Source organism: Eptesicus fuscus, chromosome 7, assembly GCF_027574615.1.
Source record: "Eptesicus fuscus isolate TK198812 chromosome 7, DD_ASM_mEF_20220401, whole genome shotgun sequence".
Classification (NCBI taxonomy): domain Eukaryota; kingdom Metazoa; phylum Chordata; class Mammalia; order Chiroptera; family Vespertilionidae; genus Eptesicus; species Eptesicus fuscus.
This window is the reverse complement of record NC_072479.1, coordinates 85,890,251-85,904,049: the sequence shown is the minus strand read 5'-3', so window position 1 is coordinate 85,904,049 and position 13,799 is coordinate 85,890,251. Positions and strand designations below refer to the sequence as shown.

At 44.0% G+C, this 13,799-nt stretch overlaps 1 protein-coding gene across 16 annotated transcripts in view; it reads right to left on the bottom strand.

The window, feature by feature from the left end:
- M6PR (mannose-6-phosphate receptor, cation dependent) overlaps positions 1-13,599 on the bottom strand; it is a 38,710-nt gene extending 25,111 nt beyond the window's left edge. For 2 of the 16 annotated variants that reach the window (XM_054719293.1, XM_054719292.1), the window contains exons 1-7: positions 13,373-13,599; positions 8,686-8,859; positions 8,142-8,343; positions 6,671-6,837; positions 4,517-4,626; positions 4,116-4,246; positions 1,781-1,899 (exon numbers count right to left, since the gene is read on the bottom strand). In XM_054719293.1, coding sequence (XP_054575268.1) covers positions 1,781-1,899; positions 4,116-4,246; positions 4,517-4,626; positions 6,671-6,837; positions 8,142-8,320 — 706 coding nt within the window. In that variant the 5' untranslated portion in view covers positions 8,321-8,343; positions 8,686-8,859; positions 13,373-13,599. Of the gene's footprint in view, positions 1-531; positions 1,900-2,367; positions 2,495-4,115; positions 4,247-4,516; positions 4,627-6,670; positions 6,838-8,141; positions 8,344-8,685; positions 8,860-12,183; positions 12,241-13,372 lie in introns of those variants that run through there. The other 14 variants (XM_028143911.2, XM_054719294.1, XM_054719286.1 and 11 more) reach the window with 14 other exon arrangements.
- Between the last annotated feature and the right edge of the window lie 200 nt (positions 13,600-13,799).

Genomic DNA, 13,799 nt, shown 5'->3' with positions numbered 1-13,799 from the left:
CTAGCTTGACACAAGTGGTAAAATCCAGTACTCTCTCTGGATTGTCTGACTGTAGCTATGGCCGTTTTGTCATCACTCACTCCCTTACTACTAACATTTTCTCCTCCATCCATGGCAGGCTCACCAGCTAGTGGAGGCACTTGGCTGGCACCATTCTGATTTGCTGCAGGGACTAAAAGTGTTCGGTACACATGTGGCTGTTGTCCTTCCTGTATCCCCCCTACTCCCTTCCAATTTATCTGTTGTCTTCTACCTTTTTAGTTCCAACTCTGCTGTGTCCTATAGCTTTATAAAACAGGAGTGTGTGGAGCTGAGGTCAGGAGGATAAATGCCTGCCCTAGGCGCTATTCCTTATACAACAAAAATATTCAATATTTTTTTCCTCTTCAGTAAAAGGATAAAAATTGGTCTCTGTTGTCTCTTACTCTAATCCAGTGTTTCTAGTCTCTACCTTCTTTCACACAAATGACTAGGCCAACATGTTTTTTGTTTTTTTTAATCTTTCAAGTGTTTTTGTATAAAAATGTTAGTTTTTTTTGCATTTTTAAAACACTAGAGTGTGGGGGAAGGGTGCAAACAAATAACAAAAAGATGTTTTTTGTAACATTATTTTCCCTGTTTATAAAGAAAAAAGTCATTCCAACAGTGTTTAAAAGTCCAAGGATGAAATAATTTTCTCCTCTATGGCTATAAAAGGCCCTGCCGGTGGATTCCATCCTCTTGTGCCCAGTGGAGCCAGGTTACTCTTCAATGGCACAGGTTCACTATTAAATAAAGATCAGGCCAGGTTTCTGGGCACATGGCCTAAATAGAAAGGTGGAGAGCATTAAAAACTCCCCACACAGAGATGTGGGCAAGAAGATACTTCCCTGAGCCAGAAGCAGGGACAGGTATAGTAGAATCCCACGCCCAGAGCAGAGAACGCAGAGCCCTAGAAGTCATGCTTCTATCTCCATTCCCTTTCCAGAAGATTGAAGAAAATAAAATCAAAATGACAGGCCTGTGAAGAAAGTGCTGCATGTTTAGAAACACTGGTAAGAAAGGCTTTGCCAACTTCTACTCCAAGTGGGAGAGATCCCTTTCAGTTTCCCTTTGTAAGACTGGATTTGTGGGTTAGGTGTTTTGGCTACATACGGACTAATAACTGCAAGACCACAATCCAGGGCCAATTCCAGATACAAAGTTACTATAATGCCAATGAATGATGTGATCCTCTAACTGGGAAATTTCACATTTTCCCATCCTAACCCCACAGGTGGGTGAAGCAGGTCTACCACATCCCCAGGTTCAGACCAAATGACTACTTGGACTACAACCAAGTATTGACTGCAAAGTAGTCCCAAGCAGCAAGAACTTACATGCAGATTCTCATGGAGACTACGAGCATGAAAGCAATCAAAACTTGTATAAATAATGTTTCTTTGCTTTTTTTTAATTAAAGAATTCCAGTGTCTCAAAAACGTGTGAAAAGGTGTTTGAAAAGGCCAGCACATCTGCCACATGCTTTTGCTCATAACTAAACCTACATGTACCTTCCTATACCAAGACATAGTGCCTTTTGTCACAGGCCTTATTATAGTACCTCTCTAGAGGGAAAAACAAATAGAGAACAAAGGGAAGGCATTTCTATAGTGAGAAAAGGATGTAAACCAAAAGCAAACTGAAAGCAAGAGCAACATTAAGGGTAAGGTGAGAGGCTGCAATAGACTGCTTAAGAAATCTGGCTGAGTATGCTTTGGTTCGGGGGACTGAAGAAGCTGGGCGTATAAAGTGCATTCACATTGGTAGTAAATGATCATCCCTTTCTTCTGAATCCTCCCCCAGCTGATCATCCCCCACACCACGATATGTAGCAGGCACATTTCGGGGTTTAGAACGGCACACAAAGTCACAACCATCCTGTAGGGAAAGAAACAAAGGAAGAAAATGGTCATTTGGAATAACGAACTTTAGGGTAAGGAAAGGATATTTATGGTCTAAGAATGTGGCAAGCACTGGTTTTCTCCAGGTATAATGAAGAGAAACCCTCAAAGCTCCACAATCGGCCTAAATTGAATGTGGAGGAAGTAGGAGAAAAATTCTAATTAGGTCTCACCTTCTTCCTATCTAGGCCTCTGAACAGCTATATCAGATTCTTAAATCTAAGCAGCATTGTTGCTCTTCCAGCCAAGTCTTAGCAAGGCCAGACAGTAAGAGGCTAAGCTACTTAGTACTAGGGGCAACCAACTGACTTGGTATGCTGGGCCCTTTTGTGGTTTTAGCTTCCAAGTCCTGTGTCTCAGGAAACCTCAGTCTGGACAAACCAGATGGTTGGTCACTCAACCTTGTATGCAGGCTATAGGCCCGGCCAGCTGCCCTGTTACTTACTGCTACCAGGTTGCCAACATCCTGCCAGAAGGCTAAGTGGGGAAACTGCTCCATTCCCTTGGCTCCCACCACCAATCGCTGGTATAGGAACCCCCCGATGATATAGACAGCAACCAGTGATGCAAACCTGTTGAAGAAAGAGCTATACTTAAAAAACCAAGAAATAGTAAAACTCAGGTACTAAGGATAATCTCTGCACTCATTGTTAGCTGTTTTGTAAGCTGTGTTTTATAAAAACAAGGGGGAAAAGGCAGTGAAATTAAATGAAAAAGGGCTGGTAGCTCCCCTAGAAAACCAATTAGAGCACCGTCAGTCTGAGGAAAGCAAATCGCTCACGAAAAAATGACTAACTTCTGCCCACAGTCACTCTTAGATACATGATTCTGTCTGTCCAAAAGTTCTAATAATCTAACGCAGCAATTTTTAATCATCTCATGGAACACATAAGCTATTACTAAAATTCTGCAGCACATCAGAAAATATATTTTTTGCAAATCTGACAAAAAAAAAAAAAAAAGGTGTAATTTTGATTCATTCATACCAGAGGACTATTGCTATGTTGGTTGTTTCATTTTTAAAAAAAAACTTAAAAATAACTTTTTTAATTCTCATCTTGGATACATTAAAAAAATTAGAGAGGAAGAGAGGGGAGAGAGAAACATCAACTGGTTGCCTCTTGACCAGGGCTCAAAGCTACAACCTAGGTATTTGCCCTGACCAGGAATCAAACCCACAACCTTTCAGTGTATACAATGATACTCCAACCAACTGAGCCACACTGGCCAGGGCTAAAAAAACCCCACGATTTTAGAGAAAGAGTAAGGGAGGGGGAAAGAGAAACATTGATGGCTGTCTCCTATATGCACCCGGCATGTGCCCTGACCGGGTTTGAGAATGACCTTTTGGTGCACAGGATGATGCTCCAAGCAACTGAGCCACATCAGATAGGGTGGCTGTCATCATTTTAAAAAAGTATATTTTTTAAAAAATTGATTTCAGGGAAGAAGGGAGAAGGGGAGATGGAAACATGATGAGAATCACTGATCAGCTGCCTCCTGCATACCTCCTACTGGGGATCCAGCCTGAAACCTGGGCATATACCCTGACAGGAAATCGAACCATGACCTCCTGGTTCATAGGTCAATGCTCCACTAGTGAGCCACCCTGGCTGGGCTGTTGTCATTTTTTAATTTGATAATCTAAGGGAAAAGAGGTCAGTACCCTTGATTAGTCCGATATTGCATGTTTTAAAAATTCTTGCAGCACACGGGCTGAATACTGCTATTCTAATGGATAGTATTAAATACTGTCCAGCCCTCCAGTAGGGAAAAAAAAAGGCACCTTCAAATGTGAATATTTATTATACATTCTCTGTATAGTAAGAGTTTAATGAGGATTTTCACACAGTTTTTCACCCTCCAATGATCTCTCTTCCTCCACCCCCCCCCCCAACAAAACTTATGCCCATATGCATCCAAGAAATTAGAAATTATGAATTAAAAAAAAAAGAGAGACCTGGCTGGTGCAGCTTAGTTGGAGTGTCGTCCCAGTCAGGTCACATACCCAAGTTGTGGGTTTGATTCCCAGTTTGGGGCTGGTGTGGGAGGCAATCGATCGATGTTTCTCTTTTTCTTCCCCCCTCCCTTCCCCTCTCTAAAAATTATTAAAAACATATACTCAGGTGAGGATTTAAAAAAAAAAGAAAAAAGAGAAAGGCTTGGACTGATAAGGGAAAAAAGAGTACTTACGTGACAAGTAAGATAGAACCCACACTGAGGTGGGAGACCTCTGGGGGACAGGCCACACTACTCTCCATCTCAAAGAGGTAGAAACAATCTTGGACTTTGCCTCGCTCCTCAGACACAGGGATAAAATTGTCCTGATGATGAAAGGACAAAACACATTTAAAATGTTTTGACTCCCATCTAAATAAAGAAAAAACCCCCACTAAACTCCAAAACATTTGTTTTCCTGGTCCAATAGCCTATTTTCCATGTATACTGGAAGATGGGTATCTCGATACAGGGAAGAATTGAACCTCGAGTTTTCCCTATTCCATCCCAAAGTATCTTGTACCCTCTGGAAAGTCTCTCCCACCTCAGGTCAGTCCTTGTATCTCTTTAGGCTCATATGCCCCAGGGCGCCTCACCGCTAGGGTGTGTCGATTGCAGGAGATCATCACCACTGCACGACGCTGCTCCTTGCCACAGTGATTGTCATATTCATCACCCCCTTTATAGATCAGCATAATCCAATTACCTGAGGAGGGACAAGGAAAATGGAGCTTTGGGGGTGGGGGAAAAGTAGAGGCAGACCTGGATACTGTGGTAAGATGGAATTGGGATGTTCAGACAAATTTGTTTTAATGAAAATAACCCTCATCAGTATGAACTCTGTATACTGGAAATGCCAAGCTAAAACTTGGCTTTATGTTCCCTTGCTTAGACAACTAAGAATCAAATATTCATACAAGAATCTTAATTTTCACCTTAGCCAGTTTGACTCAGTGGATAGAGCATCGGCTGTGGACTGAAGGGTCCCAGGTTCAATTCCAGCCAAGGGCACATGCCTGGATTTCGGGCTCAATGCCCAGTAGGGGGCATGCAGGAGGCAGCCGATCAGTGATTCTCTCTCATCATTGATGTTTCTATCTCTCTTTCCCTCACCCTTCCTCTCTGAAATCAACAAAAATGTAAAAAAAAATAAAAAAATAAAATCTTAATTTCCTACATTAAAGGCAGACTCCCGATAGCGCAAAACTAACTGTGATCCATTCCTTAGCAATGGTGCACATTTGCTGACCACCTGCTAACATCACAGGAAGAGGCCCCTCACAATTAGTGGGTGGCGGGGAAAGCCTAACATTTAAATTAGCCACAGGTAAGTTCAAAGTGGATGTTTTTTAAGATTGGGAGGCATTTCTTCTTTTTTTTTTCTTCAGTATTTACTGTGTTCAAATTTCTTTTGCAAAATATTTGATTCAAAAAGCCCTGTAAGCTCAATAAAGTAAGGTTTCTGCTTCCAATTTTGCATATATGAAAACAGTAAAAAAGGTGAAATGATTTCTCAGTCACTAAAGTCAATAATGATATGGGTCAAAACTCAGTCTTTTGTCATTTATATTATTTAGCACTGGGGGGATAATTTATCAGCTTAAGGCAGGGGTGGCCGAGGGCTGCATAAGGGCAGGGAAATCATTTGGTCTGGCCCCACCAAGGCTTTAGGGCTAAGTTAATTAAATGTTTGGCCAAATATAGGAGGCTAACTTCTATTTTATTTTTATTTATTTATCTATTTTTAAAATATATTTTATTGATTTTTTATAGAGAGGAAGGGAAAGGAATAGAGAGTTAGAAACATTGATGAGAGAGAAACATCGATCAGCTGCCTCCTGCACAGCCCCTACTGGGCATGTGCCCGAAACCAAGGTACATGCCCTTGACTGGAATTGAACCTGGGACCCTTCAGTCCGAAGGCTGACGCTCTATCCACTGAGCCAAACCAGTCAGGGCAGGAGGCTAACTTTTAAATTGATAACGGCCTGCAAATCATATTACAAATATCCAAATGGCCCTTGGCAGAAAAAAGGTTCCTCACCCCTGCCTTACGGGAAAGAATCCTATATAAGAGAGGGATATGCTAATTATCTGTTACACCATAACATCACAACCAATCTACAAATGGTGGAGAGCTACAGAAGGGCGGGACAGCAAGCTAGGAATGGGGAGAGCTATAGGAGGGCGGAGCAGTGAGCTACGAGCAGCGGAGAGCTACCAGCGGTGGTGGGCAGGTGGCCAGTGGAGGCAAGCGGCAGCAAGCTACTCGAGCACGAATCCGTGGTGGTGGGCGGGTGGCCAGCTGAGGCAAGCGGCAGCGAGCTAGATTATAAGTGCTTACATAATCTTTTCCAGCAATAAGACTGACTTTTGAGAAATATTATCACAAGTTGGTGGAGAAATTTTTGTAGACTGGTTTGCAAAACTTGATCTCTTATCACTTAACTGGCAAAGTTTGATTAATCTGATGAGAAAAGGTTGTGGTTGATATTTTCAAGCCCCAGTCTATATAATTCCACTAAATTCTTCTTTTTTTGCATAAGCTTTCCCCTAACTTTAAAACAAACACATAAATGTCCTGAGCATTGGCTCCAGAGGAGCTGTGGGACTAGGTACCCTGTGGTTTTTAGTCTCAGGCATGCTGAACCACACATACCATATGATATTCTGAAGAGACTGGGAGAGACATATAGGATTGCCTGAGACTGATTTGGGATCAATTAATCAGACAACAGTGAGAGTCTTACTTCCATTGTAGATGTGAGTCTCGTTGATTCTCCCCACCACTGTCTCCTTCCCGTTACTTTTGTTGATCTGCACCAGGCCTGCCCCGGAGGAGTGGTTACCAGCTTCCCTGCACACCCTGAATTTGTACATATAGGTGTCTTGACCCTGGCCCACAGTGCTCTCAAAGCTGTCAGGAAGTGAGGAGAAAGAAGAAGAGGAGAGTTACTGGCTATTAGCTTTTCTTCCTTTTACCCTCCAACCTCTGACCTCCAAAAAGGTGCAATTTATCTGATGTCATGGCTAAATGTAATAGTGAATATTTACTAAATCATGAGACAACAATGACCCTGACAGTCTTCCTGCATATTCACCAGAAGAATGATGAATAAGAGATAAAACAGCCATAGTACCTAAAACTTGGCATTATCTACTTTAATGTCTCATCAATTAGGACAGACCATCCTCATTGTTGATGATGACTGATTAAAATACGCCACCCAGACAGCTAGATATTCCTAGAATATCTCTGCTCTAGACTATGCTAAAGTGCTAGCTACCATTTCCTTATGAATAAGGGTCTATGTTCATGGGATACTCCCTTGTTCCTTAAAGGTCATCTTCAGATTTATATAACTGAAGATTCTTGACACTGATGATGACGTGTATAGGCATAAATATGCTTATCTGATACTTCTAAAGTCCTATTAGATGAAAACATTTAATAATGCTATTTAAATTCCTACAAGCTGGTCTCTTGGATCCAGCCTTAGAAGCAGCTATTCTTCTGCATTAGAGAAATGCACAATGCTACTAAAAACTGGGTGAGAATTTGCTCTGTATCATAAAAGAAAGCATGATAGCACCAGCTATCCCAGATAAAGATAGAGAGGAGGGTATTATACATGTATTCCCTCCATATTCAATAGTAATACCAAAATAAAATCATTAAGGGTTGAAAAAGATTCTTTTAAAAAAGCCCTTCTTTGCCCTGGTTGGTGTTTCTCAGTGGTTAAAGCACTGACCCACACACTGAAGGGTCTCAGGTTCGATTCCCCATCCAGGGCACATACCTGAGTTGCAGGTTCGACCCCCAACTCCATTCAGGGCATGGGTGCATCAGGGCACTTGCGGGAGGCAACCAATCGATGTGTCTCTCACATCGATGTTTCTTTCTCTCTCTCCCCTCCCTCCCTTCCATTCTGACTACAAATCAATGGAAAAAATATACTGGGGTGAGGATAACAACAAAAAATCCCTTCTCTGGTATCACCTATAACCACCTCCCTCCAAGAGCCCTGGGGCCCGGGGTACTGGGGTTGAGGTGGGGGAGGTTAGGGTCTGTTGGGTCCTGGGGTCCGGAGATCTGGGGACTATCTGAAGTTGGAGAGCTGGGTCTGTGGAGGTGGGACAAGTACCAGAGGTTGTCTGGAGAGGCTAGGTGGGGGAAAAAAATTATTTTCTCTAGTTCTTTAAGGTTCTTCTCATTTTTACCTTTTGGTAAACAGTGGTGTCATTCTCTTCAGTACAGCCAACTCTCTCTCTGATTCTCTACCCGTTTCTCCTACCAGGTCGCAGGTTTTTTCTTCTGCCTGCCAGGATTCTCTTACCGTGATGGCCAGGAGTAGCAGCAGCAGTAGTCCAGTCCCCCAGCAGCTGTAGAAGGGGGACATCCTTTTGGGAGAAAGTGTATATGCTGGGAGAAGGGGGGAGGATCCAGAAGAGAAGGGAAAGAGATAAAGCATATGAATGTGTACTAAATGAAAGGTATTTTTAAAACCTTTTTATCTTCCACCTATCACCTCATATTTTACAATAGCCAGTTTTCTTCATTATTGTGAAGTTGGTTTTGTTTCTTGTATCTGCCTATTTCAAACTTTTAGCTCTCATCCAAGTTATTATTTTCCTGTTTCCTAATATTCTCAATTGGATTCTTAGGTCTCTAAGCTTCTTATCTCCCTCCCCCCCCCCCCCCCGGGTCCCCCCGCCCCCCGCAACTTACTTTGAAAGCCTCTTTCTAGCTGACACTATTGCTCACCTGCTGTCCTTCCTGTGCCCCTTCAGGACAGGCCACAATGTACATTCAGCAAAGAGGACAGTGCTGGCCTTGATGAAGAGTTACTGTCTACAGGCTGCTGTTGATAATTTCTGCAAGGTGTGCTTAAAAAGAATATCTCAACTTCCAAAGCAGTTTACCAACTCCTCAGTTCTACTGGGAAAAAAGACACATTTTTTTGTTTGTTCTAGAAACTGTCAGAAGGGCCAGCCAAGGTACAGAATACTTAGGTACTACCAATGAATAATATTTCGATTATGCAGAAAGTGTAAGATTCTTTGGCATATGCAACAAATAGTAGATTTTAATATCTCTCTGCCAAAAGCAACTGCATCAGGAAGCTCGTATATATAACCTTCAGTCTAATTCATAGGTAAATCCAGAAAGGAAAAAGAATTATGACAGCCTGAGTAGAGACATCCTTGCCTCTTTACTGTTTGGTGAAGTTAGATTGCAATAGCTCACTTAAAGTTTAATACTTTAAACATTGTGCAGTTTCACTATACCGGCCATGCAAGGCTTAATCTTTGACACAAGAATATGCTCCTGCCAGGATCAAACAGGTTTTGCAGGTCACATATTTAAAGGGAAGAGGTTGAGGCCAGAGGGATGGGGCTCTGCCTGGAACTTGCCATAAACATAGGAAATGAACAGCTGAGAAGTGTGTACAGGGGCTAGAGTTCATAAATATTGCTTAAACCAGTGGCCCTCCCTAAGATAACATTCAAATTACAATCTGACACTTGATAGGGTCTGTAACACTCAAATTACACTTCAACACTTGAAAGGTTCTGTTTGAAAGCTATTAAGAAAGATATAAAAGAAAGAGACTGAATACTTTGGGCCCTGTCTTATACTGATACTAGAGGCCCAGTGCACTGGGGTGGGGGGAGGGGTCCCTCAGCCTGGCCTACGCCCGCTTGCAGTCTGGGACCTCTCGGGGGATGTCTGCCTGCCAGCTTAGGCCCGCTCCCCGCTAAGCTGGCAGGCGGACATCCCCCAAGGGGTCCTTAGCGCTGCTGCAGAGGCGGGAGAGGCCCCCGCCACCATCGCTGTGCTCGTCAGCCGTGAGCCCGGCTTCTGGCTGAGCGGCGCTCCCCTTGTGGGAGCACACTGACCACTGGGGGCAGCTCCTGTGTTGAGCATCTGCCCCCTGGCAGTCAGTGCACGTCATAGTGACCGGTTGACTGGTCATTCAGATGTAACGGTTGCTTAGGCTTTTATATGTATAGATAGGAAGAAAATTCACTAGGTCAAAATGAGTAGTTTGAAGAAGTCTTCCAAAACTCAACTTAAGGCTCTACAAGTCACACATTTCAAGGATTTCTAGATTTCCAGTAAGTAGTTATCTTTCTACACTCCAAATTCCTGACAATCCTTGGGGGTCACCAAGTCACTTTACAATTTAGTAAATCCAACTGACTTGCTGCTTGTATTGCTCTAGAATAGAAACAAGGGGCTCTGTTTCCCAAACTTGTTTTCTTTTATTTATCTTCATACCTAGGACACACCGATTTACCTCTGTAAAAAAGACTTCACTCTGGTATCATTAATGACCCTTTAGGCCACTGCTATTTGTGAATTTCATAACAGTATCATTAATTTTTCTGATACAAAGATTTAATTCTTTCAAATCTTTCTCATCCTATATAATAAAAGGGTAATATGCAAATTGATCCTAATGGTGGAATGACAGGTGGCTATGATGCGCACTGACCACCAGGGGGCAGATTGTCAACGCAGGAGCTGCCCCCTGGTGGTCAGTGCGCTTCTACAGGGAGAGCGCCGCTCAGCCAGAAGCTGGTTCATGGCTGGCCAGTGCAACGGTGGTGGCGGGAGCCTCTCCCTCCTCTGCAGCAGGACTGAGGATGTCCAACTAACGGCTAGGGCCTAAGCCATTAGTTGGACATCCCCCAAGTGTTCCCAGGCTACCAGAAGGATGTCTGACTGCCAGCTTAGGCCCAGTCCCCCAGGGAGCAGGTCTAAGCTGGCAGATGGACATCCCCTGAGGGATCCTGGACTGTGAGAGGGTGCAGGCCGGGCTGAAGGACCCCCCGCCCAAGTGCACGAATTTTCATGCACCGGACTTCTAGTTTATAATAAAATGCTTCCAATATTACAAGTCTGGACTTTGGTTCCAATACTCTTTAAAGTCCTCTAATTCTTTTCCATGCTTGCCCACTACCTTCACTGCATTTTTAGAATAAAAATCTTGAAAACAGGCAGAATTTAAGGTGTACCACTAAGTTTAAAGATAGGAAAATGGAAGCTCTGAGCCCTGAATGAATTTTCTCCACTCCCCTAAACAAGTTTACATTTGACCTACAGTTTCCCACACTCCACACAAGGACAACAAATGTGTGGAAAGTTGTCTCCCTGACTTTGTGTACTCCAAATATTAATTCACTACCGTAATATTAATAAGGTGTTTCCACAGAATATTTAAAGCCGACCATAAAGTCTGAGGGTCCCATAACCACACTGAAGACACCAATAGGAAACACTTTGAGTGCCTGCCTTCTGCCAGGCACTGTTTGAAGCACTTCACATACATTAATTAACCCTTACAAAAACCCTATGCAGTAAATACAATTACTATCCCTGTTCTACAGATGAGAAAACTGAGACTGAGACAGTAGAGTGAACCAGGTAAGAAATTTCCACTGTCTTTTCTCAGAGCTGATAGTCTACATTTACATGCTATATGCATATCTGTCTCCTTTCACATCAATTTTTGTGTGGGATCAGAGTAGTCAGCCAAAGCTTTGCTTTCTTTTTGACAAAGAAGGGGAATGGGAAGGGGAAGTGACGCCTCACATAGTTCACTGTATAGGAGGTGGAATAAAGAACTCAGACCTCAAACTCCTACCTTCCCTAAATTAACTCATTGCTCAACACACAACATGACTGGCCGAGTTACTTAAGAGAAACAGAAGATATCCTTTGTTAGACTGATTTAGCATGCCGTTTTCCTTATATTCTCTAAGGACCTAATTTAAAGTTTCAACATTCTAGGCTTTCAAGATTTTTTCCTCAGGACCCAGTTTTTCTAGAGGGATGTTCAAACAGAAAGCTGTGTTCTTTGGCCTCAAAGTCAGTTCCTCATCCGTTAACAGTTGATGACTTATTTTCCCAAATTAGAACAAAGAATCTCACAAAACGGGGCAAGGATGGAAGGCTAAACACCCTGCAGTCAGCACTAGCTGAGTTGAGCTCGTTTTCATCTGTTTATTGGTTCAAAAAGTTAGGATGAGAATCAATTTATATTCTTCTCTTTCTAGCTTCAGGTTTGACTACATGCTTGCGCCGCTTCTCTCCGATTCAGTGGCATGTGCTGAGTGCTTTATCTCGATTATGTTCCTTAATCTTCACAACCCAGAAAAGTAGATATAATTTCTCCCATTTTAAAAATGAGGAAGCTGATGCTTTATAGGGGTTAAGTTACTTGCCCGAGGTTATATCTAAGTATTAAATACGTACGAAGTTATTGGAGCAATTTGGGCGACTCATGGCATAAAGGCAGTTGCTGGAAAATTTCTGATAAATACAGGGGTGCAAAAATGGATTAGGAAGAGTATGAAACCCAAGGGCTAGGCAGTCCCTCTTTAATGCGCTACAATTAGGTCCTCAAGGTGCGGATTTGGCCAAAACCGGTTTGGCTCAGTGGATAGAGCGTCGGCCTGCAGACTCAAGGGTCCCAGGTTCGATTCCGGTCAAGGGCATGTACCTTAGTTGCGGGCACATCCCCAGTATCTCTCTCATCGATGTTTCTAACTCTCTATCCCTCTCTCTTCCTCTCTGTAAAAAATCAATAAAATATATTAAAAAAAAAAAAAGATGCGGATTTGCCTAGATAATTTCGGAAACGTGGGGCAGGACTGTAGATTTTGAAAAGCTCCCTTCAGTTTTCTCATTACATGACAGATCTATGAGGCCATGCTGAAAAGCTCTTCATCAGTGGGGTGATCAAAAACTAAACCAGGAACTGGGAAGCAATTTCCATCACTGAGTCTCTGTACCGTTCTCTTCCTCACCCAAGACCAGCCAGGAGTTCCACTTTTCAACGAAATTTCCACTGTCTTTTCTCTGACTCATTTCTGTCTCCGGCACCCTACACTTTTAGAAGAGCAGCCTGATTAGTTAAAAAGGCCCAGTGTTGAAAGGCCTGGGGAGTAGCTCTGTGTCTCAAGGGCAGAAGCTCGCTACAAAGAGAAACACAAGAAGAATCCCGGTACTGGCCGCCCTTCTCCACACCATACACTCATCCTCCCCCAACCCCCCAAACTTCTCCCAGGGGTCTAGAAATTCTAGTTTCCTAACTTTCCAACTGCCGAGGGCCGATGCTGCGACTTGACCTCCCTCACGATGCTGGCCAAAATTCCTTCCAAGGTATCCAGTAACACCTCGAGCGCACGCCATACCTAGGGACTTTCCCTTTCCCTCCCTCCCAAATACACGTACATTCCCTCTATGGTCTGGGGGAGGGGGGTCCCTTTCTCATCACTCCCTTCCGACTCTGCGGCTCCTGCCCTCTCGCCTACGCCTCCATTCTGCTCCAGGGCTCCCGAGCTGTCTTTTGGGCTAGGAACCCGGACCGGGGGGACTTCCTGATCCCGGCCCCTGTCACAAGACGCCGAGGTGTGAGCGATCACCAACCCCTCCTACTCACGTGTCGCGGGCAAAGGGAGTAGCCGAAGTTCAGACTCCCCAGGGGAGTACCTGTCCGGGGCCGGGAGACAGGGCCAGCGAGGGGCCAGCCGCAGACCCCCGTTCCCAGGGACCTTGTCACAGCCAGCGTTCCCCACGGCGCCTCGCGGTGCTCCACTCCGGGAACCGGAAACAGGAAGCGCCGGGCGGCAGCTGGGCAACTGCTCCTCCCACTAGACCCCGCGGCTGGTGACCACAGAACCTTCTCACCACCTTTCCCTTCCCTGATCATCCTGGACGCTGATTGGGCAGTATCACGGGCATTAGGCTCCGCCCTTGTCCTACCAACTCCAATCACTATCGAGATTTTCAAGTTTAGTTCCACCTCTTCGGGTTGCCTTTCTACCAATGGATCCCAGAGTCCCGCCTCCGGGCTTCTCCCGCTGGGG